Source organism: Caloenas nicobarica, chromosome 8, assembly GCF_036013445.1.
Source record: "Caloenas nicobarica isolate bCalNic1 chromosome 8, bCalNic1.hap1, whole genome shotgun sequence".
NCBI lineage: Eukaryota > Metazoa > Chordata > Aves > Columbiformes > Columbidae > Caloenas > Caloenas nicobarica.
The window spans coordinates 12,852,467-12,879,667 of record NC_088252.1 but is presented as its reverse complement, the minus strand read 5'-3'; the positions used below and the strand labels follow the sequence as shown (position 1 = coordinate 12,879,667).

At 35.5% G+C, this 27,201-nt stretch overlaps 1 protein-coding gene across 1 annotated transcript in view; it reads left to right on the top strand.

Moving 5' to 3' along the window:
- DNER (delta/notch like EGF repeat containing) overlaps positions 1-27,201 on the top strand; it is a 117,446-nt gene that overhangs the window by 59,559 nt on the left and 30,686 nt on the right. The window contains exons 5-7 of the mRNA XM_065640373.1: positions 7,186-7,331; positions 14,049-14,202; positions 19,090-19,203. Of these exons, the coding sequence (XP_065496445.1) occupies positions 7,186-7,331; positions 14,049-14,202; positions 19,090-19,203 (414 nt within the window). The remainder of the gene's footprint in view (positions 1-7,185; positions 7,332-14,048; positions 14,203-19,089; positions 19,204-27,201) is intronic.

The following is a 27,201-nucleotide window of genomic DNA, read 5'->3' as shown; positions in this document are numbered from 1 at the left end:
AAGGCAAAAAATTTAAGTGTTCAGCTGAAACCCAAACCATTCTGGAGAGTACTGTTAGTCTATATAAGAAAGAGTATTTTTATAAATGTAACATAAATCAATCTCCTACCCTGCCTTTCATGATCGTTATAGGTGCCTTGTCTCACATATAAGTAGATGTAAACATTAGACTATTTACTTTTTTATATATTATGTTTTAAGCTAGCATCTAAATAATTTTCACTCTTTAGAGTTGTCTTTAATCAGTAAATGGTCCAAAAATAAGTTTTATCCACTGCTACTTCTAGCAAGTAACAGTAGGAAATTATTTTTCTAATCTATCTTTGGAGGTTCATCTACTCAAACTTATAATGCTTGGTGAAATATATTTTGTTTATTTATTTTTAAGATTTATCTTTCTTCAAATATGATTTTTGTGACCGTTTCACAGTCAAGATCTTTGCATTCAGTTGATCACATGGCTGTTTGCACTGTGAGATTTTGGACAGACTGCTTAACCTGATCTGTAAAATAAGGAAACTTAATGCATTAATTTAAAGTAAATTGTGAGGCACATTTTAATAATACTTGTAAAATGCTTTGAGATCTTCAGCTAGTAGTGTCAAATACTGCTCAATGCAGTTAGGAGTAGCCACTCATAAGTCTTTTAAGTTGAACCAGTCACTATAGGTAAATCCTAGGTGACCTTGCCATCCAATCTACCACAGCTCCCCTTATCACAGTCTCAGCTATGTCATTTGTATTCCACCACACTTAACTGCTTTTGTGAAGAGATTCTGGTGGTCTGTGTTTGTGCCCAAAATAGTTCACCGCCAGCTTGGCAGCATTGTGGAGATGCTGATAAATAAGCGTAAAGCGAGGAAATTGCAATCCAGAAAATCTATTAGATTAGTCTTGTCATCCTTCACTGGGCTTTTGCCATTATTTTGGACAGTAAGCAGAGTCCTTGAAGCCACGACAGAAGGTCACACTCTAAGCTAATGTCACATCACCTTAATAAGCTGTATGCAAGTGGTTTCCTAAGTGTAGGTGTTCTCTTGCTAGCTGACTATGTCATAATCCTTTAATGCAGCGGTGTCAAACTCGTTTTCACCAGGGGCCACATCAGCCTTGCGGTTGTAGTAAATGTAGGAGTAGTTACATTTCTACAGTCCTAAAATTACATTCGGCCCTTTGAAGGCAACCGCGAGGCTGATGTGGCCCCCGGTGAAAATGAGTTTGACACCCTTGCTGTAATGGGTTTTGGTCCAGTCAAGCTGTTAATCTGGGTAATTGTTTAGTAACAGTGAAATTCAGAAATTGCCATTTGTTATAGAGGAAATGTAATGGAACATGTGTTTGGGGATTTTTATATGCTAAGTGAATTCAACTGGTTTGCTCTGTTCATAAATATATTTTCACTGTCAGTCTTGCAAAATTGAACTCCAGCTTGAAAGCCAAGCAGTGTGCTAGTTCCTTCCAAAGTTTTGGCAATAATTTTCTGACACCCAAATTTTGCTTTCTATTATACCTGTATAACCCTATCACAGTCAATCTGCCTCTGATAGCATTGCAGAAATGTTACTGAGGCTAAAACTTGACCAGCAGCACATTTACCTTTACCACGTAATGGTGATTATGTCTGAGAAGAAAGTATATGTTTGACTTTGAGGCCAGGACGAGTTTTCAGTGTTGGTACTGAAGGAAGAAAGCATATCTATTTTTGAACTGAATGTGACTATATCAATTTGAAGAAGAAAAAAATGCAATGAGAACCTTTAAAGTCACTTATCACCACCAACAAACATTTTTCTATATTTCTGCTTCATGTGAGTTTTTGAAAAATCAAGTATTTGAAACAGTTCTTGAACTGATTCTCAGTAAAATCTATACATACTTTGAACAGCACTATCTGACCAAGGCTTCTGTGACAAAGCACAGTAAGCATGCTGACCTATGTAGAATTTGGGAGAGTTGTACCACTTATAAATAGTGCTATTTGTGGGCAAAATAGCAGTTTTGTTATTGCAGCTGTATTTTTGTATCCCCAGATGCTATGTTGCCTAGCAGTATCATCAGAGAATGATCTCAGATGTTCTGTACAAGTATCCTGTAGTACTGATGGTGTGTTTATCACTTCTTGTTTTCTACTTATGTATGATAATCATCCTAAGGCAAACTAGGAAAGGATTCCTGACCCATTTTTTCAAATTCTGTAGAACAGTATTGGTGTCAGCAGGGTCCCGAGGGCATTGATAGACCCTAATGATGCTGACCATTATGGTCATGGAAAAGGGGATTGTCTATTTGTAAAACAAAAGCACGCCTCTACTATTTCTACATGTAAAGGCAAATTTTAACAAGTGCATCATCACAACATCTTGTAATGCTGCTTAATTTTTTAGGTCTCTAAAATGAGTGGAATGCGACTTCCATGAATGTATGGAAGGATTGAGTTCTCTTAGATTTGCTAGACAAATAACGACTATTTGAGATTGTGATAAACAGTGCCATAAGAAAGGTAAATTGGTTTGTATAGTCAAACTGAATTTACTACTTTATGCTTAGATCAAAAAAGGCACTTATACGTGGTGGTGATTAGTATAAGCCCCTGTGGTGGTCTTCATAGTCTTCAATGTTAACTGTACCATATGACACATGGACAGTGTGAGTGTTATCGACATGACATAATCTTTGGATAAAATTTGAACATAAACAATTTTAGGAGAAAGGACTAGAATTCAAGTCTCCCTTTGTCCTTTTTCTGGTGAGTACTGTAATAAAAATATAGTGGGTTTTTTTTGTTTTTTTTTTTTTCTCTTTTCCCCCAGCTTGCTTTCTTTAAACTATTCTTATGTCTGCAAAGTTCAATGGCCACAAAAGAGAAAAGATTGAACATACTGAGCACTCCTGTTTAGCTTGCTAGGTAGCGTTTTATCCTGTGATACGAGAGATGAGGTCAAACAGAAAAGTCATCCTGAATCTTTTACACTTTAGGTTAATTCTATAAATTTCTGCTATCTGTGAATGAATTAGCAGGTGTACTTAAATAGCTTCTATCCTGGGCCACTAAGGCTTATAAACTATGGTTCAATGTGCTCTGATAGCAGCTGTATTGTTTCTGGAAACTGAAATCGGGCTTTCATTATGTTACTACATGACATGAACTGAAAATGTGGTTCAGGCACACCCAATACGACTACTTTGCTCCTGAAGGACTGATACTATCTTGTTTTCTTCCATTTGTATATATCCCAGTTTCCCATTTTCCAAATAACGAATAACTGATTGTACTGTACACCAGGAATGGCATGGAGAAATGACATCACCTTATTCTGGCCCCCATTTTTGTTTTCCTATCCATTTTGACTTACCAATGCCCTTAGTGCCAGGGCTATACACTGTGCAGGGAAGCGGCAGGCAATTAGAGTCTTTGAGAACTCCATTGCTTTGCAAAATGTTGAAGTTGGCTACTGACCCCAAAAGCTTTTGGTGTGGGAAGGTGTTGAGAGAGTAAAAGAGAACAGATGGAAACTGATAGACATCCCACTCCTGTCTCATTTCCTTGGGAAACCAGGCTAAAAATAAGTTGAAAACTTGTAGACTGATGCTTCATTGTGAGTGCCCAGCCCCCTTGGCAGTCACTTTCATCCAAGAAACCTTTAGGTGGACTCAGACCTTTCCTTTTGTGAGCTAGAAATCTACTGAAGGGAACTATTACCGTATTTCTGTTGTAAAATGATAATACGTTTTTTCCAACCATAGGTGAATTTATATTGGAATACATATATTCACAGTGTGGAATACAGAGAAATATCTTTGAGCCAATTGCGTTTGTGTGTGTAATAGCATCGCGTGTGTATCAAGGGTTTGTTACAATTTGTAGTTCAGTCTTATGCCTTCCATTAGCATAATATGCAATAGGATAAAGTTCTGAGTTGGTGGCGTCTTAGCTTCAGTCTTCTTTATTTTGGCAGTCCACTATGGACCAGCTTGCTGACCTCAGTCTGCTGCGTGTAGAAGGAAGGTGTTGTTCAGAAATGGGGCTTGTGAAAGAAGCAAATCAGTTTATGCAGTCTAGAAAATCCGCAATCTATTGATGTTTGAGTAGTGATAATCTGAATGCCATGATGATGTTGACAGAGTGAGGACATCAGTCATCTTTTATTTTGACTTTATTCCTTATTTTTTGTCCTTAACTTTCTTGATATGAGAGAAACAGGAGGATACGTACTTTGTGCTCCTAGGCTTAAGTAGGTGAAGCTACCAGGGTGGAATGAGCTGTAGTGTGTTTTACCACGTGTATTGCCAATGAAATCATGCAGGCATTTCTCAGACTACCAAACATGTGTGCACAAAGCTTGAAAATGCACTCTCTGCGATCTATAAATGGCTACTCACATTGTATTATGATTTATTAGATTTTAAAATAGTTTTTGTAATATTACTGTAAACAGCTCAACCTTGAATTCTTCAACTTAAAATGCTCTGATATAATTATGTTTTAACTAGCTTTACAAAACCAACAAGGTTAAACTGAACAAAATTACCATTTGATATAAAGAGCTGTAATGTTTTTCTCTAGACCTTAGACAAAGGGGGTAAACATGCTTCTGAAATTATTCTCCTACCTAGAAGTTAAAAATAGAACTTAAAACTCACTCTAGTTCAGTTGCTGTTATGGGAATTGGAGAAGGAATTAACTGAAGTGCTATGACCTGAGTTAAGCAGAGTGTCATATATAGATATTTGGACAATTTTCTTCTAGCCTTAAAACCTAGAGATTTCAGAAAGTTGTATGCAACTTTTGTAGAGTGAAAATAAATAGCCATGTTTTATTTTTCTGGTTTTTGGAAATTAGATGAGATAATTAGAAATAACAGGAAAATATGTGACATTCCAGTGAGAATAATGATTTTTTTCAGTGGTTTGCCTAAGGGCTTTTGATACCAAAATAGTAACAAGATTGAAAGTACAAAGAAGGTTGATTTAATATTCCTTTAGGGAACTGTCCTGAAGAATATGTAACAATCTGTTTCAGACAAGCAAATGTGAACCCAAAGACATTTTCTAAATACCACTTCTTCCAAGCATTCACATATAATTGCATGACGGCCAGTGACAATTGCATGCAATTGTTAAAGGAAATAATTCTGGCTGCGTCTTTGAACAGATGGGTAGAAATGGGTGTGTATCATGGCCAGAATAAATTGGCTTACTTTGAAGAGGTCAACAGATTACAGTAATCTTCACTAGCCAAAACAGACCATTAGACATTTGGAACTATACCCAATACATTTTTTTTTTTAATCCGATCTTTTAGAATATTTAGCTAACTTGTAGAGGCTATACTCCAGCCAATGACATCTGTGTTGGATGTGAGATTTTCCTGCTTTGAGGATACGGTTTAGGGATCCTTGTTTCTAGCATAAACAACTAATTCTTCAAAAGATGATGCATATTAAAAAGTGAAACCTAAAATTGAAGAACAAAGAATGGAAGTCCTCCATACGATTTTCTATGAAGTTTGTAGAATTAGTTGTGCTTGAAACTTCCATATGCAGAATGTAAGTAATATTTAGCAGCTGTTCTGGAAAGAGAATTCACTTGAAGTTCAGAGTGTTTCATGAAACTTTGGTTTATTACTGTTCATTATAAACATTAGCTTGTACTCCTTTTTTACTTGACTAAACATTGTGCCAGCTCCAGTCTACAACACAAGAAGCTAGACTACATCTTTAAAGTTCCTTTGAGATGTAGGCTGTAAATGGATTTTAGAATATTAGAAAAAACATTCTATGTCATATACTGTCTGCATCCATTTATGGTCTCTCTTTTTAAAATTAAAGACATTTAGATTTAAAAAATTAGTTAAATTCTCTATTAACTTCTAAAGAAAAGTATAATCCTGCAGTGGTTCTCCTTCTGTAGTTCTCCATACTGATACTACAAAGAGTCATAGACACTTAGGAAAGTCAAATTTAAGTTTGACAATTTGTGGAAGGATCTTTTTTTTTTTTTTTAAAATGCATATAATCTGCATACAATATATATATTATACTAAAGCCATGCTTTTTATATTACTGTGCATTTATTCTCCCATGAGCTCCCAGCCAACTGATGCCACACACACAAGGGCTGTAACCCAGGAGTCTAATCACTGTGGTGGAACAATGCCGTTTGAACACAAGTGAAGTGTAGGAGCAGGCTATAGGTAGTTCGACATGAACTCCTGCTTACTTGTTTGTGTATGTCATGGGCTGTGTGTGTGTGCCTCATTTTATCTTTCCTGCTGTCTGCTATTTTGTTTCCGGTGTATATCTGTTAAAAATATGTGTGAGAGGGATATTATGCTCCAGTGTGCTTTAACAGCTTCCAACCAACTATTTTTTTAATTCCATACAATTATAGGTGGTAGCGAGAGATTCACAAATTTTCGTCTTCCTTGTCAATTGTTCCCATTTTCATGTTTTGTTTGTCTATACCTAGTGTATCACCTTCTAGAGCAGGGGCCACATCAGTAGGAGTAGTTACATTTATACAGTCCTAAAATTACATTCAGCCCTTTGAAGGCAACTGTGAGGCTGGTGTGGCCCCCGGTGAAAATGAGTTTAACACCCCTGTTCTAGAGTGATTAGATCATACATTCAATAATACTTGTATTGCAAATACACAAAGAAATGCTGTCAAGCTCTGTGTTTCTTTTCTTGCATACTTCATTAAAAATGCAGCCAAAGGGATTGTTCATCTGTTACCAGTATAATGCAGTTTACAATCTGTATGCTTTTTAGCTCTGGAGTAACTTTTAGAAATTAAACATTTGTCTCCACTTAATATGATTTTAATATTCCTTGTCATTAAAAAAACTTAAGGAAATATGTTTTTAATTTCTCAAAATGATAGCAGGCAAAAGCATTTGATTATTAGAGACCTAAAAAATGATAGCAGGTTAAAGCTCTGGAGGTAGATATGTTTCACCAGCCTGCCATCCTTTTGTTAATCAGTATAATGAGTGTTTGTTTCCAAACTATATTCTGATTTGTATTCAAATGCATTAGATTTAGATAGATGTGTATGAAAAATGAGCAATGATGTTCTAAGTTGACAGTTTATTTCATTTCAGTTTTATTTATTTGTCTAGGAGTAGAGCATTAATATGTATTAGCTTATTTTCTCATATAGTAAGAACACTTTTTTTTTTTTAAGGTTTTTTGAATGATTCAGTTACTAAATGCATTGTGGCTCTACGCCTGACTGTGATAGTGAAAGTCAGCACCTGCATGCCTGTGGGAAGCCATTCAGATAACTTCCAGTGTTCGGGGAAAGGAAAATGTATCACCAAACCAGATGAGGTAAGGTGAATTTATCAAGACCTTTCTGTAGTGTGGAAATTCCATGAAAATATAAATGCAGGGTAAATTGTACTTGATGTGTGCGTACATTGGTGCTGTTTATTAGGCTGCAAAATATCATAGTTACTAAATTATAACAATGTACTTATTTGATATTCCTAAAAATCAAGCACTTGAAAGTAAGAAAATGACTGATATGAGATGCAAAGATTCATACCCTGCCCTGGCAATAAAAACAATTATTCCAATTAGGTATAAGTTAATGCCTACTGCATCTTACTGTCAGTATACAAGAATATTTATTTGTGAGATGAGCACGGGCTGGGCGTTTGGGACCCCCGATCTCCAAACCAGTGTGTTCCAGTTTGTGAAGTCTTCAACCTTCTTTTGCTTTTATATCTGATTTAATCTAATACTTATTTCTCCATGTTTCAAAAATTGCTTGCTTAGAAATCACTGATCAGTGCAATGGAATTGTCTGGGCGTAATTATGAGAAGAAACAGAATGGAGTAATTTGGTAATGTTTGAAAGTTTTCCTGGATGGCTTTCTCCTTTACAGAATACTACATTAAGAGATCACAACCGTGACAGCAATTCCACTGGCCACTGTGAATTTTTTGTGTGATCTAGTAACATGAGAAAATAAGAACCAAATGTGTTAAATTTGCAGTCTGTATACGGCTTTCATAAAATCAGACTGGCCTTCTGTGAATGAGATCCTGTATTCTCTGTTACTATCTATACCTGTTGATTTTATTTCATGGATTAAAAGTCATTTACAGCACAAATCTGCACAGTTAATCTTTGGTTTAATTAATATTCATTTGGGAGATAAAAGCAATAGTAACTGTTGAGTAAATAGTAACAGCTGTGAGCCTGCTGTGAGCACAGAAAATTTGGCATATTTAGGGAATTCACTGTTAGTTCATCTGCTGCCATTTTCTGATTTAAATTCTCAATAAGCATGTTTGATAGAAAAATGATGTTTTGAATTGTAACAACAATAATTAAATTGCTACAGTAATCTATAGATGCTTGGCAGTGCTAACATCTGAAAGAATTAAGCATCTATTTCTCAAAAATGAAATTTTAAAATGCTTGAGGTAATGGTGAACACAATTATTGCAAGGTGTGTTTAGAAGTGTTACTCGTCCATAACAGCTGGTTGGTATCCAAATAAATTATGCATTCAGATATAGTGTCCTATTTCGTAGTCCAGTTTAGTTTTTCAGCCTTACTATATTTAACATTTTTATTTTATAAATTCAGAATATTGAGTTTGATGTATGTAAATAATCTACTGTATATAACAGCATATAAAAATATCTTATTTTTCCATTTTTTGTCGAGAGTTAAAGCCTTTGATAAGTAGTCCTATTTTCTAATTTTTCCTGTTGTCCATTTTTGACTCTAATTTCTTTCTCTAATTGCATGTCATATGTCACAAAATAAGAATAAATTACTTTATGCAGAAGCATTAATGCTTTTTTATATTAAGGAAAATGCATATCTAGCCTTTAATAATTATCCATGTTTCATAGATCTTTGAGACATGGCAAGTAAAATGAAATATTCTTTAAAAAGAAAGAAAAAATAGCTTCATCCCTACCTGTAATCTTGACAACGGAAGTTTCTTATGTTAAAACTAGAACTGTTAGTGATAAACGATGCCCCCCTCATGCACATGTGGTGTGTTGCTTTCCCTGGAAAATGAATAGAAAAAATTATATTCATATTTTGCCACCTATTCGTTCTTTGAACCTAAGAGTAGTAAGAGGAAAAATTAGTCAGGTTGTGGTTTTGATGCAACATGCATTAGGCTGTAGTTGACCAACATCCCTGTGGCTGAAGCTGTGGGACACAGAAATCACATTGAAGTCTGTTTTGGAAGAGTTGTCTATCAATTCACAGTAGTCACAGAACTAGAATTAGCAGGATTGTTAATCTCTTTTATCTTCAAATAAAATCTTAACTTCAGAAATGTAATTGCTTTCGTTTTCACTGTCACAAACTGCTCCTGAATTTTCTAGAACTTGAACAAATGAGAAATGTCCCTCAGTGATCCTCTTGAGTGCCATCAAAACGATGCCAGGTAGCCTGCTGGGCTGGGGTAACTCATTCACACCTCAGGTGCAGTGTTTCCAAATGTATATAATTTTTGTCCAGCTTCCTACTCCAGGGAAAATAAATGTCATATTGTCTGTCCATCCATAGCGTTTTTTAAAACCTGTCAGTTTTCCTTAAGCTTTAGCCTATTATTTGCATAATAGAACTTCAGCCGGGAATCTGACTCAGGCCCAACATAAGCAACACAGGTGAAAATAGAAGGTGCATATTTCATTAAGCAGGGTGGTTTTACCATTGTTTAACTCATCTCAGGGGAGATATGCCCAAAAATGTCTCGGTGATTTCCCTAATGATGGAGCAAATGACTGCCAAAATTACATGCTTGACATGTACCAACTGTTTTGTCAGTTTCCCACAGAATGCATCTTCTGCACTTTTTTACAGAACTGAAATTTTAATTTCTTTGGGTTTACAACACGCCCTTTGTGATTTGCTGTTTGTTTTTATCTATAATTCATTCTGGTTTGCACAACTTAGTCTTGCAGGATGCAAAGCAACTTCTTAGAAGAAAGCTTAACCATGGTATTAGGCCTTTCATGCGAAGAGCTCTGCTGTCTGTAGTTATTACTTCCAGTGCCAAGAAGATTAATGATTGTCATGTGTTTTTATGTACTTCATATTTTTATTCCAGATCTAGTTTAATGTAAAAGAATGTAGTAAGACATCTGCTTAATGGGAAAGTTAAATGTAATTAACAGTCTGCAGTGATACAAGTGCAGTAGTGTACTGTTATCTATGAAGTACATAAAGATATAAACAAATGAATTCTGGTCTAACCTGGAAGTCTTGGCCAGTTTTTACTCCTTCCTTACTGGTACATAACTTAGCTTCTACTCAACTAGATTCTTTATATAGAGTGTAGATATGAAATGGAGAGCTTTTAATGACAGAGTTTCATTTTCAATTATCGTTGCTTTTGAAAGGAACAGATTCACTGCTTTGAACAGTTTAGTGAAGTGAGGTGATGCTGAGTCAAAGTGATGAACTTTGTATGAACTGCTTTGCTGCTATACTTGCCATTCTTCCACAATGGAAGCCAGAATGTGTCAGAAGGATACTTGTCTTGGTGTAATCACAATATAAATACCACTTTCACGTTTATATATTCAGCTTTAGACCAGAATAAGTTGTCCTCAAACCAGTTAGCTGTGAATGGAAGAGAAAAATCTTGTTATTAACCCAAAGAAGGAGATTTGTTTGCAGTGAATTTCTGATTCTCTGCAGGATTTTGCAGTGAACTTTGACCATCCATTGGATTTGAGATCCACGGTTTTGCTTACATATGGGTATAAAATGATTTCTTTCACAGATCGTTCTGTTCTGTAACTTCAGCTCTCCTGTGTAAAATATGGAAGAGCTGACTGTGTAAATATGAAATTTTATTGCTATATTAGAACCCTTGAGTTTTACATAAAAATAACTGGCCTCTGCCTGCACTGAGAAATAACATATTGAACTGAATGGCAATGGTTTCTCTGTCTTCTATGTGGGCTAGAAGCTTTGTGGTAGCTCCACTTGATTTTATTTGTAGAAAGGCTAATGATAAAGAAGCCTCACGTATACTTAAAGATGTGTTCTCCTGCATATGTACTTAGTTTTCTAAGTAAAATATAATCCTAAATACAAAACATGTAATTATCATACAGCAATGTTTTGCTCAAATATTACAGCAACTCACCATGAATTGTAATAAATACCGAAACTCTCAGCAAGAGAAAGAGCAGACATTAATTTTGTTCTGGTCATCTGAACAGTTTCTGTACTATAGTTAAAAAAAAGAAAGGTGAGTTTTATGGCCTCTCTAGTCTGGAATTTAGAATCTGATCAATGTATTATTACTCTGCTTACTTAAAATAGGGAAAAAAGTACTATGTTCCAACTATATTTACAATATACTTACAGACAATTGGATTAGGTAATAGCATTTTTTCAAAGATTTTATTTTATTGCTGTGCAAATTGATATATGATAGATTTGCGCTCCCACAATCAATTAAAAATATATAGATGAACTGTCTATTGATAGCAGGTTGTTTTGGAATTCTTAGGTAGTGACTTTAATACTAGCATTATGGCAGTGCGTAGTTTCTTCTTGACTTAGTTTTCCTCAAATATACTAGTACATGTCATCTATTCAGGAAAAAAATTAATAGTGTCATTTGGGAAAAGTGAAGATGACATGCCTAATAAAAATGATGACACCTAATCTTCTCTACAAAATAACTTATCTGTATCTCAGAACTGTTATCTGTCATTAGACAATTCAGTTTGAAGTGTTTGAAGTGTCTATAGTTTTTCTGCTTTCAAAACCCATTGTGTTAACTACACTTTATTGCAAATTAATCTCTATATCATACCCTTCGAGCTATATCAATATTATCTGAGCTTTTCTTAACTTCCTATTTCATTAATATTGTTCAGGCAATGACTGATTGTTGCATTGCTTCAATATATTAATACTTACGTTATAATAATCAGCTTCCGTTCCTTTGGAATTAGATTTTAGTGCAGGCAAAGCCATGGTGTTTGTGTTTGTGTGAACAGTACAGACATTCCCTTCCTCTCTGATGAATGGCTCAGGTAGCGATGCACTTTGCATCTTACTTTCAGATCTGGCATAAACCAACTATGAACCTGAGCCTACCTAACACACATAGTACCTCTCTGTTCTGACAGCTGGCTCTCTTGCTTAGGGACGTCCTTAGCATCAGATAGATGTAGATAAGCTTGTTCTCATTTTCAGTGCATATGCAAGATCAGAAATACATTTAAATGAGATCAAGATGCTGATCTCTTCATACAGGGTACAGAATCTACGTACAGTGCCTATATTTTCCCCCGTGCTTTGTTCATGTCCATTTTAAGAAAAAAAAAAAAAAAAAAGAAAAGCTATTTTTTTGTAGTCTGTTCATCCAGAACAGGTGAGTTATTGAGACAGGCAGCAACCTTGATTTTGTATTAAGTCTAAACTCAACACTTCATTCCAGGAATGATAACAAACACTTTAAGTCAATAACACAATTTAGTATCAGTAAGAGAACAGCTGTGAAGGATGCTGTAGGCAACATGTTTATGTGCACTCTTTACCTGGCTCCTCATCCTACATAAGCAAAAATGTACTGCATGGCTCGGATGATACAAGATACTGAGGACAACACTTACTTTGAACCACTGTTATCTTTAGGGACCAAAGTGATCCCTGTGCTGATGTGTTTTCCACCAATGCCATACGTAAATGTGGAAATACTAACTGTCTATTTAGTTGTTTAGTTCTTAAATAAAAGTGATTACCTGTTTCACTCTGTTAGCCACTTCCCTGTGTAGCTTATATGAATTATCTTCAAAGTAAGTTACAGTGCTATGTGATTATAATAATTTTTGACTGTGTTTCGCTTGCCTGTCTTTCCTTTCTGTTGAACTACAGCCCTGTTTGGAAACCTGTCACTGCTAATGTGTCAGATATTCAGAGCTCTTCTGTGACGATGCTTGGGCAAATGTCAGAATATATATAGACTGTACACTCAGCAGGGACTTCTGGCACTCCAGATAAATAACATACCTATAATTTTGAGTTTTGAAGATGTATAGTATTAATCCTTGTTTAAATGCTACCAGTGTAACATTTTTAAGGAAGAATGAAATCTGGGTTTTACTTTATTATTATGAAGATGATTATTTTCTTTTCTAGTTAGGTCACAGCTGTTTATTCATATGAAGCAAACGCAAGTAAAAACCAGAAGATAATATACTAATCCAGTCTCTTTGTTTCTAGTTCAATGCACATTCTGGACTTTGCGTTACAATGTTTGTCCATGGGACAGCTGCATTTCAGCCTAATGATTAGGCTTTGAAATGTATGAGAGTGAGTGGTGTTGCCATCTAGTGTTTGATGAATAAAGAAAATAAGATATTTAATCTAAATGTATACTAAAGATTAGAAAGCTTTCCTTGCTTCCATTCTTTGAGACTTTCTTGGCAATCTTAGCTACTTGCATTTTTAAAAAATCTAAACTTAATTATTTTATTACTAACAAAAATGTGCCATGTCATGTCTGCTATAGATTTTTAAGATCTTTAACAGGTATAGTGTTCTTGATCTTTTATTAAGCAGCAAGGTTTGGAGAAACTATAACAAATACGTTCAGAACACCTATTTTGAAGGAATTGAAGGGGTGTGTCACTACTGAAGTGCCACTGAAGTGAAGCTTCTGGGACCCCAACCCTGACCTTCATATAAAGGGTGCATCTTTATAGTAGGATTTTGTTGTGGTAAATCTGCACATTATTTATTCTAACGATTACTCCAGTCTGTAAATGTAATTTCTGGAATGGAATTAAAAATTATAGTGATTTAGACATCATAGATCTGATCCCAGCCTCCTCATCTAGCTAAAATTCCCTGGCATAATTAAAAACTGTAGCTGAAGAATTGTTGCAGGTCCAGTATTTCAAAGAGTAACTTTATGCAGTTTTATTTGTGGCAGCTACTGTTGTTATAAACGGGAAAACAACAATGACATTGTTCAGTAGAGTATTCAGTGAAAACATAATCTTTAAAAATTGTGAACTACATATGCTGTTTCTTTTCAGGCAACTTTTTTCTGTGAGTGCGAGAATGAGTTTCGGGGGTCCCAGTGTGAAGAATTTGATGCTTGTCAGAGCCAGCCCTGTCAGAACAACGCAACCTGCACCGATGTAGCACAGAAACACGATGGGAACAATTTCACCTGCAGCTGCCCGGCTGGTAGGTTTGTATTATGCTTTGAGTAATGCATTTTTGTTTTAACATTCAGTGCATATTTTTTGCAGAGCAGTGAACTGTGCAACTTCAGATACTGGGAAAGAAGAAAAATACAACTACAGCAAAAGGGCAGTTTTTATAAGGCTGTGGAAGATTCTTCATCTGTGAGCAATGCCATTGAAAGTCCACATCCGAACCATAATTTAATGAGTGAATTACTCATAACTAATAGAACTTCACCTACTGAGAAGAGATGACCAAAATTTAGTTTACATCAGATTTTTCTTAATCTGGTTTTTCTTTTCAATATAGATTTTAAGTATACATTATAACTAAACTTTCAATAAACATGACTTCATTGTAACTCATCAACTCTTTTCTTCAGTTGCACCAATCAAATGGAAGAAAATTCTCTCCACGCTATGCAGTTGTTAGATTGTTCCTCAGAATTAACTTTAAATTTTGAAAACTTTTGAAAAATTCATAAACTAAACTGAGTAATTTGTGGGTTTGATTAATGAACAATTGTCTGAGTTCTCTGAAGTTATTTTAAGAATATTTGCTTTAAAAATTCGATCAAATTAATATAGCCATCTTGACTGAAATTAAAATTAAACTGGATATGATGGTCATATGCTGGAGGGTAAATTAAAGATACATGCTGATAGGAAAAAAAACCTCACTAAGTGGCTATTATAGAAAACTTTGCTATCTGAACTTTACATTTCAAAAATGAACTAAATTATCATAATAGAATGGTTACTTCAATATATATTTTATAAAATTACTTAAAAGTTGGCTAAGATTAGGATCAGTAGCAGATAATTTATATTGCTTTCTACAAACATTTGACTGTGCACTTTCATTTCTCTAAGACTGCTCAGTTGATATTAGAGAAAAATGGGACTTATCTGAACAAGAAAAAAAGAGGGGGGAAAGAAAAAAAGATGATGCTTCCAGAATATAAAAGCTTTATCATAAAAAGCAGATGGAGAAATGAATGATTTTGTCAGGTTTCTGGTGGTGGTGTCTAAATGGGTATTGACTGGCTATGTGGGTACATGTGTGCATTAAATATAATGTATATAAAAGGTACATGTAGCAATACTTCCTTTGTTCTGCCCTGAAACAGGATCATGGAGTGGATGTTCTGATATTCCTGTAAGATGGGAATATTCTTATTCTTTACCCTCATGCATGTCAGCAGACTAGAGAAACTTCTAGCTGTGATAGATTATGTGTAAGTACCAGCCTGAAAAATGAGTGATCTAGAAACAGGTGACTGCAAGTGGTACTTCAATGTGGCTGCCATGTACTGTCCTCTGAACCGTTTTGTGAACTTTGCAGTTCAGGAAATTGGCAACTGCAAATTATTAAGGTTCCTTCGTTGTCTCCGAAGGCCAAGACATTTCCTTTCACTTAATCTTCTTCCTCTGGAACTTGCAGGTTTTCTTGCTTTGCTTAAAGTCATTACAGCGAATGTGCAACAAGAAAGGGATTTGTATTTGTATTTTTATATCATGACCTGAATTTATACTGCTCTGAAAATAAGATGTGAACTTATGATGCAAGCGTACTCTATTGTTTCATAAATATGCCAAAGGATGAACTGTCACTTTAACAAGAAATGTAAATACAGTTAAATAATGATTTAGATATGAGAAGAGAAAGATCAGAGAGGAACAAAGTTCAAATGTGTGAACAATTCCTACCATTACTGTCATGTTGAATATGTTTGATTCAGAATTATTTTGGATTTTGACAAGTAGTTTCCAATTATAAAAGAAAAAATGTATTTGTTTGTTTTGTGTGTGTTTGCTTTTATTGATATAGCTGTTGTTGAAATTGTTCTACATCAAGTCCTATTAGACTAAATTTATTTTTTTCAAATTCCCTACCTCAGAAGAAATACAAGAATGGTTCTAAAAATGTTATTTTATTTTTGTAATGATATAAAATCCTAGTGGTTTTTTGGTTCATATGACATATATATTTTAAAAATACATATTTTAAATGCTCCCTCTGAGTAAAAAATGTAGTTGCTATTAGGGGCAGGCATTTCAATTGCTCGCTTCATAAAGTGAAGCAATTGTAGAAAACAATTGTAGAAAAAAATTTTACTGTGACGTGCCAGGAAACAATGGCTAAGATCATGATTTCTTGAAGAAAATGTATTTCTCTTACATATTTGGAAATACAATACATTTCCATTGATGTTTTTACTCTCTTTTAACTTTGGATTTTAGCCTTTAATTTAAAAATGATTTCTCTAAAACATAATTTATGCCTTGTTTTTATTTTCATAGTTGTTTCTTCTCATTGTCTCTAGAACAATTGTTAGCTACTATTGGTGAAAAAAATAATGTCAAAAATTCTAAATATTTCCTTCTACAAAACCCCTCCTACTTCTCATGGTATAAAACAGAGCGTCCAGTAGATGGAATGAAATTATTTGGTTTTCGTATGTGAAGGCTTCTCTTCTGAATGACAGTGTGATCAAGTCCATCTGTAAATTTGCAGTAAGCTAGATATAGTTACCTTCATTTATTACATTCTGGAACTTGCAAGGTTGTGCTCTATGGCCTCCACACATTATGTTATTCGGATGGCTTAATCGCCGTTATCTTCAGTGGCTTATGTTTCTACCCATAATTTTTTTCCCCCCAAATTTGTACCCACACATCAAAAAATAGTCAGGAAAACTAACTGTTTTCATATAATTATGAATTTCTAAAAAATATTTATTAAATAGGGAAAAATATTAAAGAAAATGCGAAATAAAACTTTAAGTATCGTAAATGCCTCCATATGCAAGTTTTGGAAACATTTGTATGTGAATAGGATCATGTTTCCCAAATCTTGATAGACGCACATGTTATGAAGATAAGTATCAACACAAAAGGAATAGGTGTAATGATTCTTAATGTCTATCTCACCAGAAAACTGTTTCCCCCCACCATGGTGATTGCTTAGCATGTTTTAATTTGTAGCACTCATGACATATTTTCTACGAAATTCCCCAATCATTCAATTTCAGATGAACTAAAACACGCCCTATAGATAATAATAATATGGGACATATTTATTTTCATAAAGCTGACATAAATATTATGCATTTTCCCATAAGCTATAATGACAATTTGCAGGAAGTCAGGTTTTTGTATAACAGCAAGCTTCAGAGTAACACATACATTTCTGCCTTTCTGTGCCAACATTCTTTTGGTTACCTGTTGAATTCCAGGGTAATTTTTAGCTTTCACAAACTTGGTAACAGTTTGAAGACAGAAAAATGTTTAAATGAGTTATGCAGATTCAATACTGTGTTATGATTCATAAAAATAATCAGCTGAACGCGACAACTTGAAAAAATATGAAACCTACAGAAGAAATCAGTTAATGTAGTTTTCTATAGTACTTTATTGTTTTTGTAAATTTTATGTTAATTTGAGCCCAATAAGAATTACAGAAAATCACTAGTTATCCAGAGTGAGGCTGATGTCCCTCCAGGCACTTCAGTCTGGTCCAGAGGAGTTGCTTCACAAGAGCACAGTTCTGGTTTTCATCCTCATTATTTTTCTCCAGTATAGGTGATTTATGGGCATTAATCCAGATACAACGGAGTTCCTTTTCCCAGGTTTTGCACTGCAGAAAATAGGATCATAATTTAGCTTTCTATGGCATATAAAAGCAGTAAGGTACACAGAGGGGAAATTCTGATAGATCCTTTTCAGTAGTAGTGCTCTGGCAATTCCAAATATAACAGTCTGTGGTGAGAGCTATTTTGCGGTAACATCAATAGATTTGAACAGGTATAAGGGCTAGACTGTCCAAAAGAGTTATAAGTGTTAATTTTGATTCCACTAAAAATAATTATTTAATCAAAATAGGACTTTTTTTTCCCTTCTTTTTCTCCCCTGCATAAGGAAAAGTCCAGGCAAGTCCTTTATATTGCCTTGGATTTTTTGTCTTAGATACCTGTTCACAGCAGTGTATGAACAGTGTCACCTAGTCATAGCTTACTGTTCTTTAGCCCCAGCCATTGTGTTAAACATGCTTGTTCTGGAAGATATTTAAAATTTTAGGTAAAGTTCCTTTTGAAAAATAAAATGCCTCTGTGTAGTGTGTAGTTTCTTCTTGAGTTGTGCATCCAAGGTAGGTTATTGGAGGGAAATAAAAATTAGAAAGGGGAATGTGTGGTATTTGTTAAGGAATTTAAGTTTGGAATGTTTAATCATTTAGATTCTATTTTGTAAGTTTATTCATTTCTTGGGGATGTGTTGCAGACATCAGACATGGAACAAAGCAAACCTACGGTCAAATAGTACAGTACACACAATCTGTAGCTTGGGAACTTGTAGGAGCTTATTTGGAAGAGTTTGCAACTGTGCTGAACAGTTCTTCACAGCTCCCACTTAAAATAAACACACTTTTTGAAGCCCAGAAGTAGAGACAAATGATAGTCGTTCAGCATGTGCACAAATAATTCATAATGTCAAGTCTTGTTTAAAGTCTTGCTAAAGATTATTGACTTCAGATTCAAGATGTGTTTGAAAACCACAATGGCTTCTTTTTTGGTTATATGGATGCTGATGAGGACCCAGCACCAACATCCATTATACCAGTGCTGTCAGAATATTGCTGCTGGTAAAATACAATTGATATAATCTCTAGATTTCCACCACTTATTTATGCTTCTCCAGTGAAGCATAAGTTCTAATTAAAAATCTCATTTTATAAGAAATTAGAAGACTGTCCTGGATTCTATTTCCTTCTTCATTTTTTAATTTGATTCAAGAAAACTAATGGTACTCTTTCAGTGACCTAGTAACACATTTAATGCCAAAACCTCATTTTCGCTATATTTTCTGAATGTTGTGTGCTGTTTTATAGGCTACACTGGAGAACTGTGCCAGTCAGAGATTGATCATTGCATCCAGCAGCCGTGCCAAAACGGAGGTACCTGCTCATCCAGCATCAAAGGATTCAGTTGTCAGTGCCCAGAAGGTAAACAGCAAAGACCTACCTAGTACCTCACACAAATTGGTGTTTGGCAGGTGTACTTAGTCTGAATTTTCAGTTATATTTGTATATGTATTTAAATATTTTTAAAATTGTGCCTTATGCCATAATTGTAAGCAGAAAAAACCCACCAGATGAGAAATCTTTGTATAATCAGCAATAGTGTATAAAGTATGGTAGGAGCTTAGTGTTTCAGTGTCTATGTGGTGCAGAAATGTTCTCTTGTTCTCTGACAGCTCTGCAGTAGAAATCAGACTCCAGCATTGTGACAAAGGGTGTGGTCTGATTTTTGTCTTGTCCAGTAAATGTGTGCGAAAAGATGCCTCCCTTTTGTAGTATTTGCATATTTCTGCATATGTGTGTAAGATCAGTAATTCAAAACTAAAGGAATTATTTTGGTCTCCCAAAGTTTTAATTCATTCTTCTTTCTATTTGAACTTATTTCTTACTCTACATGAAAGCCCTTCAGTGATTCTCATTGGTAACCACCGTAAATGTGGTGAATGTGAATGTGAAATGAGGACACCACAATACTAACGTGTACGCTTTCATAACAATTTGCTGACTGGAATGTCAGATGCCTAAATTGCTCATAAAAAAATTATCAAGAGTGAAAGCTCTCAATTATGAAGCCTTCTATTAGTTATTTATAATTAAGATTAGGGCCTTGAACTAATTATATTTCTGCTCTTACTTGACCTATTGATTTTGGTTTTATTCTGCCACCATCTTATGTTTGCTCTAAGGGTACAAGTCTTCGATAACTGTTCCACTAATATATACTTGCTTAATAATGAAGATTATTTTAAGTTTCTTTAGACTGATTCCTTGCTTTGTTAGAGTGTTACACGTTAATGAGTGACCCATTTAACAGCAGTGTTGAAGCACAGACACTGACATTTTGACAGCAGTGCAGATCTTGCATTTGGAAGAATTTTGAAAATTGTTTGCTTTGTAACTAGTAGCAGAATTCAGTGAGAAAATTTTTAGATGTTAGACTTGGTCAATAATTTATGTGCATTTTTCTTAGGTAATCTGCTCAAGGATCTTTAAGAATGCTTTGCAGTAAATGATCTTTCCAATAACAAATGCTTGGAAAAAAACCAGTTACTGAGATTTTGGGCTGTCTTAGAACTGCCATATTTGTTTCTGTGCGGGGCATGCCTTAATTGCGTGCTCCTGATTACGTATTAGTAAATATGCTGACCATCTCTCAGCTTCTCTCCTGCCACCATTTGAGAGGCTAGCTGTGGGACAGGGCTACTGGTGGGCTGAGGTCCCTAGATGGCCACATCACCCATCCTCAGCGGTGGGCGTGCTATGGTGCTGCAGCTGGGATGCGGTGCTTGTAGCACAGCTCTCCAGTGCCCTGCTAAAAGGCAGTTATGCCCCGGTTGCCGTGCGGGGCTGTGGCTGCTCTCCTGCCCGGGGAGCTCGTGCCGGGGCAGTCAGGCTGTGGAGGGGAGCAGGGCCGGCTCCAGCTCCGCAGGCCCAGGCACCCCCGTGGGCGGTGATGCTGCTCCTGCCGGTACCCCTGCGCCATTCCCCGCTGTGCTGCGCGGGACACCTGGAGCACAGCAGAGGAGAACCTGTCCTTCATCTCACTCCAGAGCTGTTCTCCCCAAAGAGAATGATAAAGCGGTCATCTATGTATCGTTGCTTGATGTGTAGCATTCTTACTGACAGCAGCTCTCCTGTGGCAGGAGAACCAAGTTCCTTGTGCTTCTCTCTTCTCTGTTTCACTTGTTTGGATATCTCTGTGTTATGCCACTTGGTCCTACAGTCTTGTTGCCTGTTTTGTTTCTTGGCTATTTATCTTCTGCTCATTTCTTTGCCACTGATCCATATTTGTGTTTAGTTAAATTTAAAATTATTTCTGTTGTATGCTTGAAGTAGGCATATTTTGGCACTGTCATTCCTCTATCTCAGTATTTAGGCTGTATGCTTTGCTCTTTTTCCCTCCAGGCACATTGGTACCATGTTCTCATTATTCTGGTATTTTTCTTTGGTGGTGGTTCTGTTCTTATTATGTGTTACGAACCTGTGCTCCTTTCCTGCTTGGGGTCACAAGGTTTTCTGTAGTTTCTGGATTTTTCTTTAAAGATACAATGTGCTTTTTGACCCCTCCAAAGGGAAGAAAAGAAATTACTTGGCAAGTTCAGGAAGTACCTCTCTGCTCATAGAGTTTGTTGATAGGCAAACATGTTTTTGGGTCACCTGTCTGAAATTTTCTGTGCAGAGTTGCCAGTTATAGTCTCCTGATATGACTTCTGTGTTTCCAAGAGCAGCCATGTTATAAAGTGAGGGGAAGAGCTGTTATTCTGATTGCTTATTTCTATGTGTAATGTGCTCATATGGTATAAATGTTTTGAAAAAGAACTGGGACAACACAAGAAAAAATATTACTGAAATACAAGTGTTGTAAATAATTTGTTAAAATCAGTATTTGTACATTGACCTGGATTATTTCCAACAGAGAAAAAGCCTTTGGAGGGGATAAGAAGTTTCACAAATCACTATCTGGACTGCCCAGGGTTATTTCCCATAGGAAGAATAGTGTTGTACATACCATGTGTGATTCCCAGTCTCTTGGACATGACAACACATTCTTACGTTTGTAGGAACAAAAGTCATCTTTTGTGCATGGTTGGTCATCTTGAGTGAGCCTGTGATGACTCAACAGCAGCCCAAAGATTCTCCCTGATTCCCTAATAATTACCATTTTTTCAAAGAGTGAATGCTTCCCATGAAGTTACATAGCTGTGCTTCCAACTCACGTTCTCTCCATAACGAGGGGAGAGCATTGGTGCAGAAGTGACACGGTCTGTCTGCAAGGGCCAGTGCTAGTGCTGCAAGTAGCCTGATGGGTGTAGTAGGTAATGAGGCGTTGCTTTTCCATCTTGTTCTGGAAGGTCTGCTAATGCCAATGAGCTCAGGAATTCAGTCGTTTTGTAAAGGGAAAGAAAGGGTTGATTTAACAGAATTTATTGCCTATATAACAAAGTATGTTGTCTAAATTTACTAATGGCTGTCTTTCCCATGATTCTTCTTTCTTCTTTTGAGGTATTGTTCTCTCATAGAGGCATATTTTTAGGGTTTTTGTTCGGGTTTTGAGGAGATTTGCTTATTTTTCTGAATACAACAAAGGGTAGTTAGTTGAAAATTGCAAACACAGTAACTTGCAGATCTTGCTATTTTTAACGTGTCCTCAAATTTTCCATTAAAAAGACCCTACCAAACCCACATGATAGGTTTCTAATTTAAGTGAGGTCTCTTGCTCTGCTGCTGTTCTCCTGTTGTGCTTACTAGTAATTGCTTGGTGAGAAGAGGCCTTTCTTTCTACAGTGCTAATTCAGCACAGTGGGGAAAGGTAGCCAAAGAGCTTCTATATGTGTAAAAACTAAAAGACTGGAGATATAATGTGGTTAGGCAGAAAAGCCTAAGAGAAGATGGGAAGTATCACAAAGGGAAGGGCAAAAGATGGCAGAAAAAGGAATGAGATGGAAACAATGAGGAATGATCTTGAGATTGTGCATTTCTTATACAAATTAGATTTGCGGTTCATGAAGAAACGTGATAACTTACAGAAGGTGAGATCTGAGGCACTGCAAAAACAGCCTAGATCAGATATGAACATTTCATGATTAGTCTTTAGAGAATTCTACTGTCTCAAAAGTCCTTTAATAAAGAAAATTTCTTTAGGTTTGCAGATTAATTTTCGTGTGTGATGTATTGTAGATCTTAATGTCCAAAATATGTCAGAAAATAAACTGCTATATGAAATTTTTGAGTCACCTCGTATTAAAGAGAAAATTGTATTTTATACTCAAATTTATAATAAAGAAGCTTGAGCTTCTTCCTTAAGCTAAGGACTGAAGAATTTGTTCAAAGTTTTGACTCTTACTTATTATTGTGAGGGAGATGTTTGGGATGTTGTACTTACAATGGGGTAGGGATCTTAGATCATCATCGTGAAAGTTTCATGATAATAAACACACATTTAGCAAATATTACCTTCAGTTGATCATGTGAAGAAATTTCTAGACATTCTAAAAAAAACCCTACACATAGTAAACATCTGTCAACCTGAACATGGATATTTGAAATTTCTATTCAAAATGATTCCATAAATACCTATATCACTCTTAAATATCAACTCTGATTTTTATTCCACTTATTGTAATGTATAACATACTACTGCATTGACAGTAATATTAATCCATTTTATTTGAGTTGATTGAGATACTGCTCATAATTTTATAAATTCAATTACATCATTTTCTTTAAGTACTGTGGAGTTATGTAAATTTCCAAAGTACCCTGAGGTGGAATTCAATATACAAATGATAATTAGAAACATTAAAAAAATAGTTGGAATAAGTAAATGTAATTTAAAAAAAAAAGTGGAAATGCAAGTCTCACTAATCTGTTCCTTACACATGCAAATCTGGTAAAATTGATAGAGTGAAGGACTTGGTACTTGTGTATATATATGTATGTTACATATTTTAAACATTTGGACAGCTTTTGTTAATTTTGCTCATAAGCAACTATTAAAATAAATTAGTAGTGGAATATGGTTTTGAACAAAGGCAGATAATAATGAGCAAAGCCCAGACCAGTTGTTAAAACAAAGAAATAAACTTCTGTGGCAAGATGTTTCTGAAGTCCTGTTACATGCAATTTTAATGTCCCGATGATGTGTACAGATGAACTTCATTCAGCATTATAGGAAAACATTAATCTCTGATAAAAATAGCAAGCATTCAGCTGGCCAGCCACGTGAAACTGGCTTGGATTCTTGGGATTTTCCTACTTTCTCTATGCTGATCAATGAGTTTTTGAAAAACACTCATGAACAATAATGGTTTTCATAGCAATCCTGTAGAAAGAGATAGAAAACAATGTTATGAGTTTAACATCTAGATTACTTAAAATTCACATTTAAGGACTGATTTTATTTTACTATTAACAATTTGATTTGACTAGCTGAGGTAAGTACAACTAGGCAACACAGCGAGCAAAAGTGTCCTGAAATACCTGCAGGTATTTCTGGAAATGCAGGAAAACAGCAAATTTATGAATGCTCTTATTATGGTTTCTGTTGTTTAAAAAACAAAGAATTTGACAGCTATAGAAGATAAACTGTGATTCATATGTGTTGATTTGCAATAGCAGCTAGCAAATGCACATTGTCACCAGTTTTAATTGACTGGGGGAACAGGTTGTTTACGTAGATTAAGAATAACTTAAGTTTCAAGGTCTTCAGGTTTTCTGGGATTCATTCTTCATGTAAAAGCCTTTTTCTTTATTGTATCTTGCAGATGTGATTCTAACTTCTTTAGGTTTACGTACAATAAATCTATTTATTATCTTGATTCCAGGAAACTCGGTCACACAGCTGTTGCATATGGAAGATTTCCCAAGGTTACTAGTGATTAAAGAATGCAGAATTCTTCATAGTACCATAGAAAGAGTTTAATATACCTGAAGAACATTTTGTTGTTAATAAAAATTTTTATGGCTGTTTAGTTTTGGGTACTTTCTTTTCATCTGATGTTTTTACCTGGCATCTTCCCAAATTGCTCCTATTTTTAATAGACTTCTCCTTAACACTTTAACATGTTTAGCCTCTGTTCATCTCTGTCTGTTAAGACTTGGCTAGGGTGAATTTAAATCAAAATTTTACAACTCCGTTTTAATGATTTCTTGTTTCCTTATGATACCTTTTCCCCTTTACAGAATTCTGGTGAAATTCCATCAGACATCTTATATTTCCTCACAAAACAGTTTTCTATAGGGAAAATAATAAATTGCCTCTATTCCTTTTACTATTTATCCCTGTATTTCCAACCTAAAGATTTTGTGATCCGTACTCCTACCAATTCACAGACTTAATTTGTCACGTTTGTGTAATTCTTGGAATTAGGTCTAACATAACATTCAGGCGAGTTGTTTGTTCCGCAGACTGTATAAAAAGCAGTTATACAGTATCTTCAGTTAATGTTTAACTTCCTTGATTTGTACGTGGCTCTTTTGCTTTCAATAGCCAAGTAATTAAAATCCCACCATGATGAGAAGTCTGGCTTTTATCCAGAGCTTTTCTATCTCTGAAAACATTTTCTGATCTAGTTTCACTGCCCTGAAGGTCTGTAGCAATATATGAAGGATATCACCTGCCTGAATCCTTTTATTGTTCTTGACAACTGACCAAATGGTCTGACCTGTGTAAGCACAAGTGTTGTCTTGTGTTTTTAGCAGTATAAATATTTTGTAATATCACCTTTCCCATTTACCTTCTGTGTTATTCCTTTGGTAAATTTTGCATTAAGATCTTGCAAATCACCAGGAGTCTTTGCATTTCAGTCATGTCCCTGCGCACCAATAATGACCTAGATGCAGGGCTGGGTTTGTGTTAGCTGGCTGAAAAACAATTCAAGGGATATTTTTCTGCAGATAAATAATCCTGATTTTTGTCTTTCCTACAGCATTTTATTCTGCTTTCAATCAATGCACCTCTGAACTTTATTTTAAAATTTGTTATTTGCATTGTGTTCAAAAATTTTATTGATATAGACTTAAACGTACATTTAGATGTGCCAAAAATAATAGAACTTAAATTCAGATGTGTAACTACTGCTGCTTTGAGTATTTTTGGATATTTAACTCATACATGAGATTTAAACTTCCAGAATCAGCTAAACACATTTCACGGTGCAAAGATAGCACAAGGGCAACATGTTTTAGTGTATTTTAAACCTGCATATGTTCTTGAAGTGCTTTGACACTTGAAACATCAGCCATCTGCCAGTAAGCTTCTCTTTGTACAGAAGATCATTGCGAAGGTTGTACTGAGGGAGCATTAGTGTCATTGTGTGACCCCAGATCTCCTTGATCCTTTTTAATCCAGTTTCAGAGTTAAAGATTTCACTGAACTCATTGGCTGATCTCCTTCTGGTAGTAGTTGAAAGTCATTGCAGATTCTATTAAATCTGTCTGGGATTTTATGATAACAGTACAGGCTTTGTTTTGTTTTGGTTTTGATTTGTCAGCTAACCATTGCTAGAATTAGGTTCTTGATTTTTAGGGCTTCTGTTCTTTTCAGTTTCTAATGGTTACGCAGTTATCATCTACAGGAGGAACCTCTAATATGGGATTCCACAGTATCAGTTTTTAAGCTTTCTGTCTTCAACACTGGTATGCAGGTGATCCTGATAAATCGCATGAAGCACTCTGAGACATAACAGAGCAAAACAGAGAGGGCAGAAGGGTCTGCCTCTGTTCTTTGCCTGTGCCCTGCCAGACCTGCTTTTCTTCCCCGGTCTGTTACTGAGTTACTTATGACTATACTCTTAAAAGTTCAATCTGCAGTTGTGGTGTGGGGGGTTTTTTTGGTGGTGGTTTTGTTGTTGTTGGTTTTTTTTTTTTTTTTTTAAATTACTTTAAAAAAATTGGATTATTTTTTCTTTGTTTTTCATTCCATAGCTCTGGTCTAAGATTTATGAACTTATGAGGGGAATGTGGCTTTTGAAGTCGTTTGTCCAGGACCTACTATTTTGAGGATGCTCATTAAAGTCCTGCTGCAAACGGTGCCCAAGATTATCCTAGTTTTTTTCTGGAACTTACAAGGCAGTTGTGGCCTTTCCATCTATTTCTTAGTTACAATAATCCAAGTTTTGTTAATTCTCTGAGTAGATCCCTGTAGTACACTCTGTGTGGGTTACTCACCTTTGTTTAATATCCATCTTCCCCTCTTCCTGATGTAGTTCATTTGAGCTTTTGTGGTTGTATAAAACATGGCATGTGTCTCCTTGAGGAACCCCTTAGGATATTTAAAATTAATTGCCAGTCTGTATTTCTTCCATGTGTGTGTGTGTGTGTGTACTGGAAACTTTAACATCTTTAAGCTGATTATCTCTGCCCTCACTCTTCAAGTCTTGGAACTCAGTCAAGTTGACAGACTATGCTCAGTTCACTCAATCT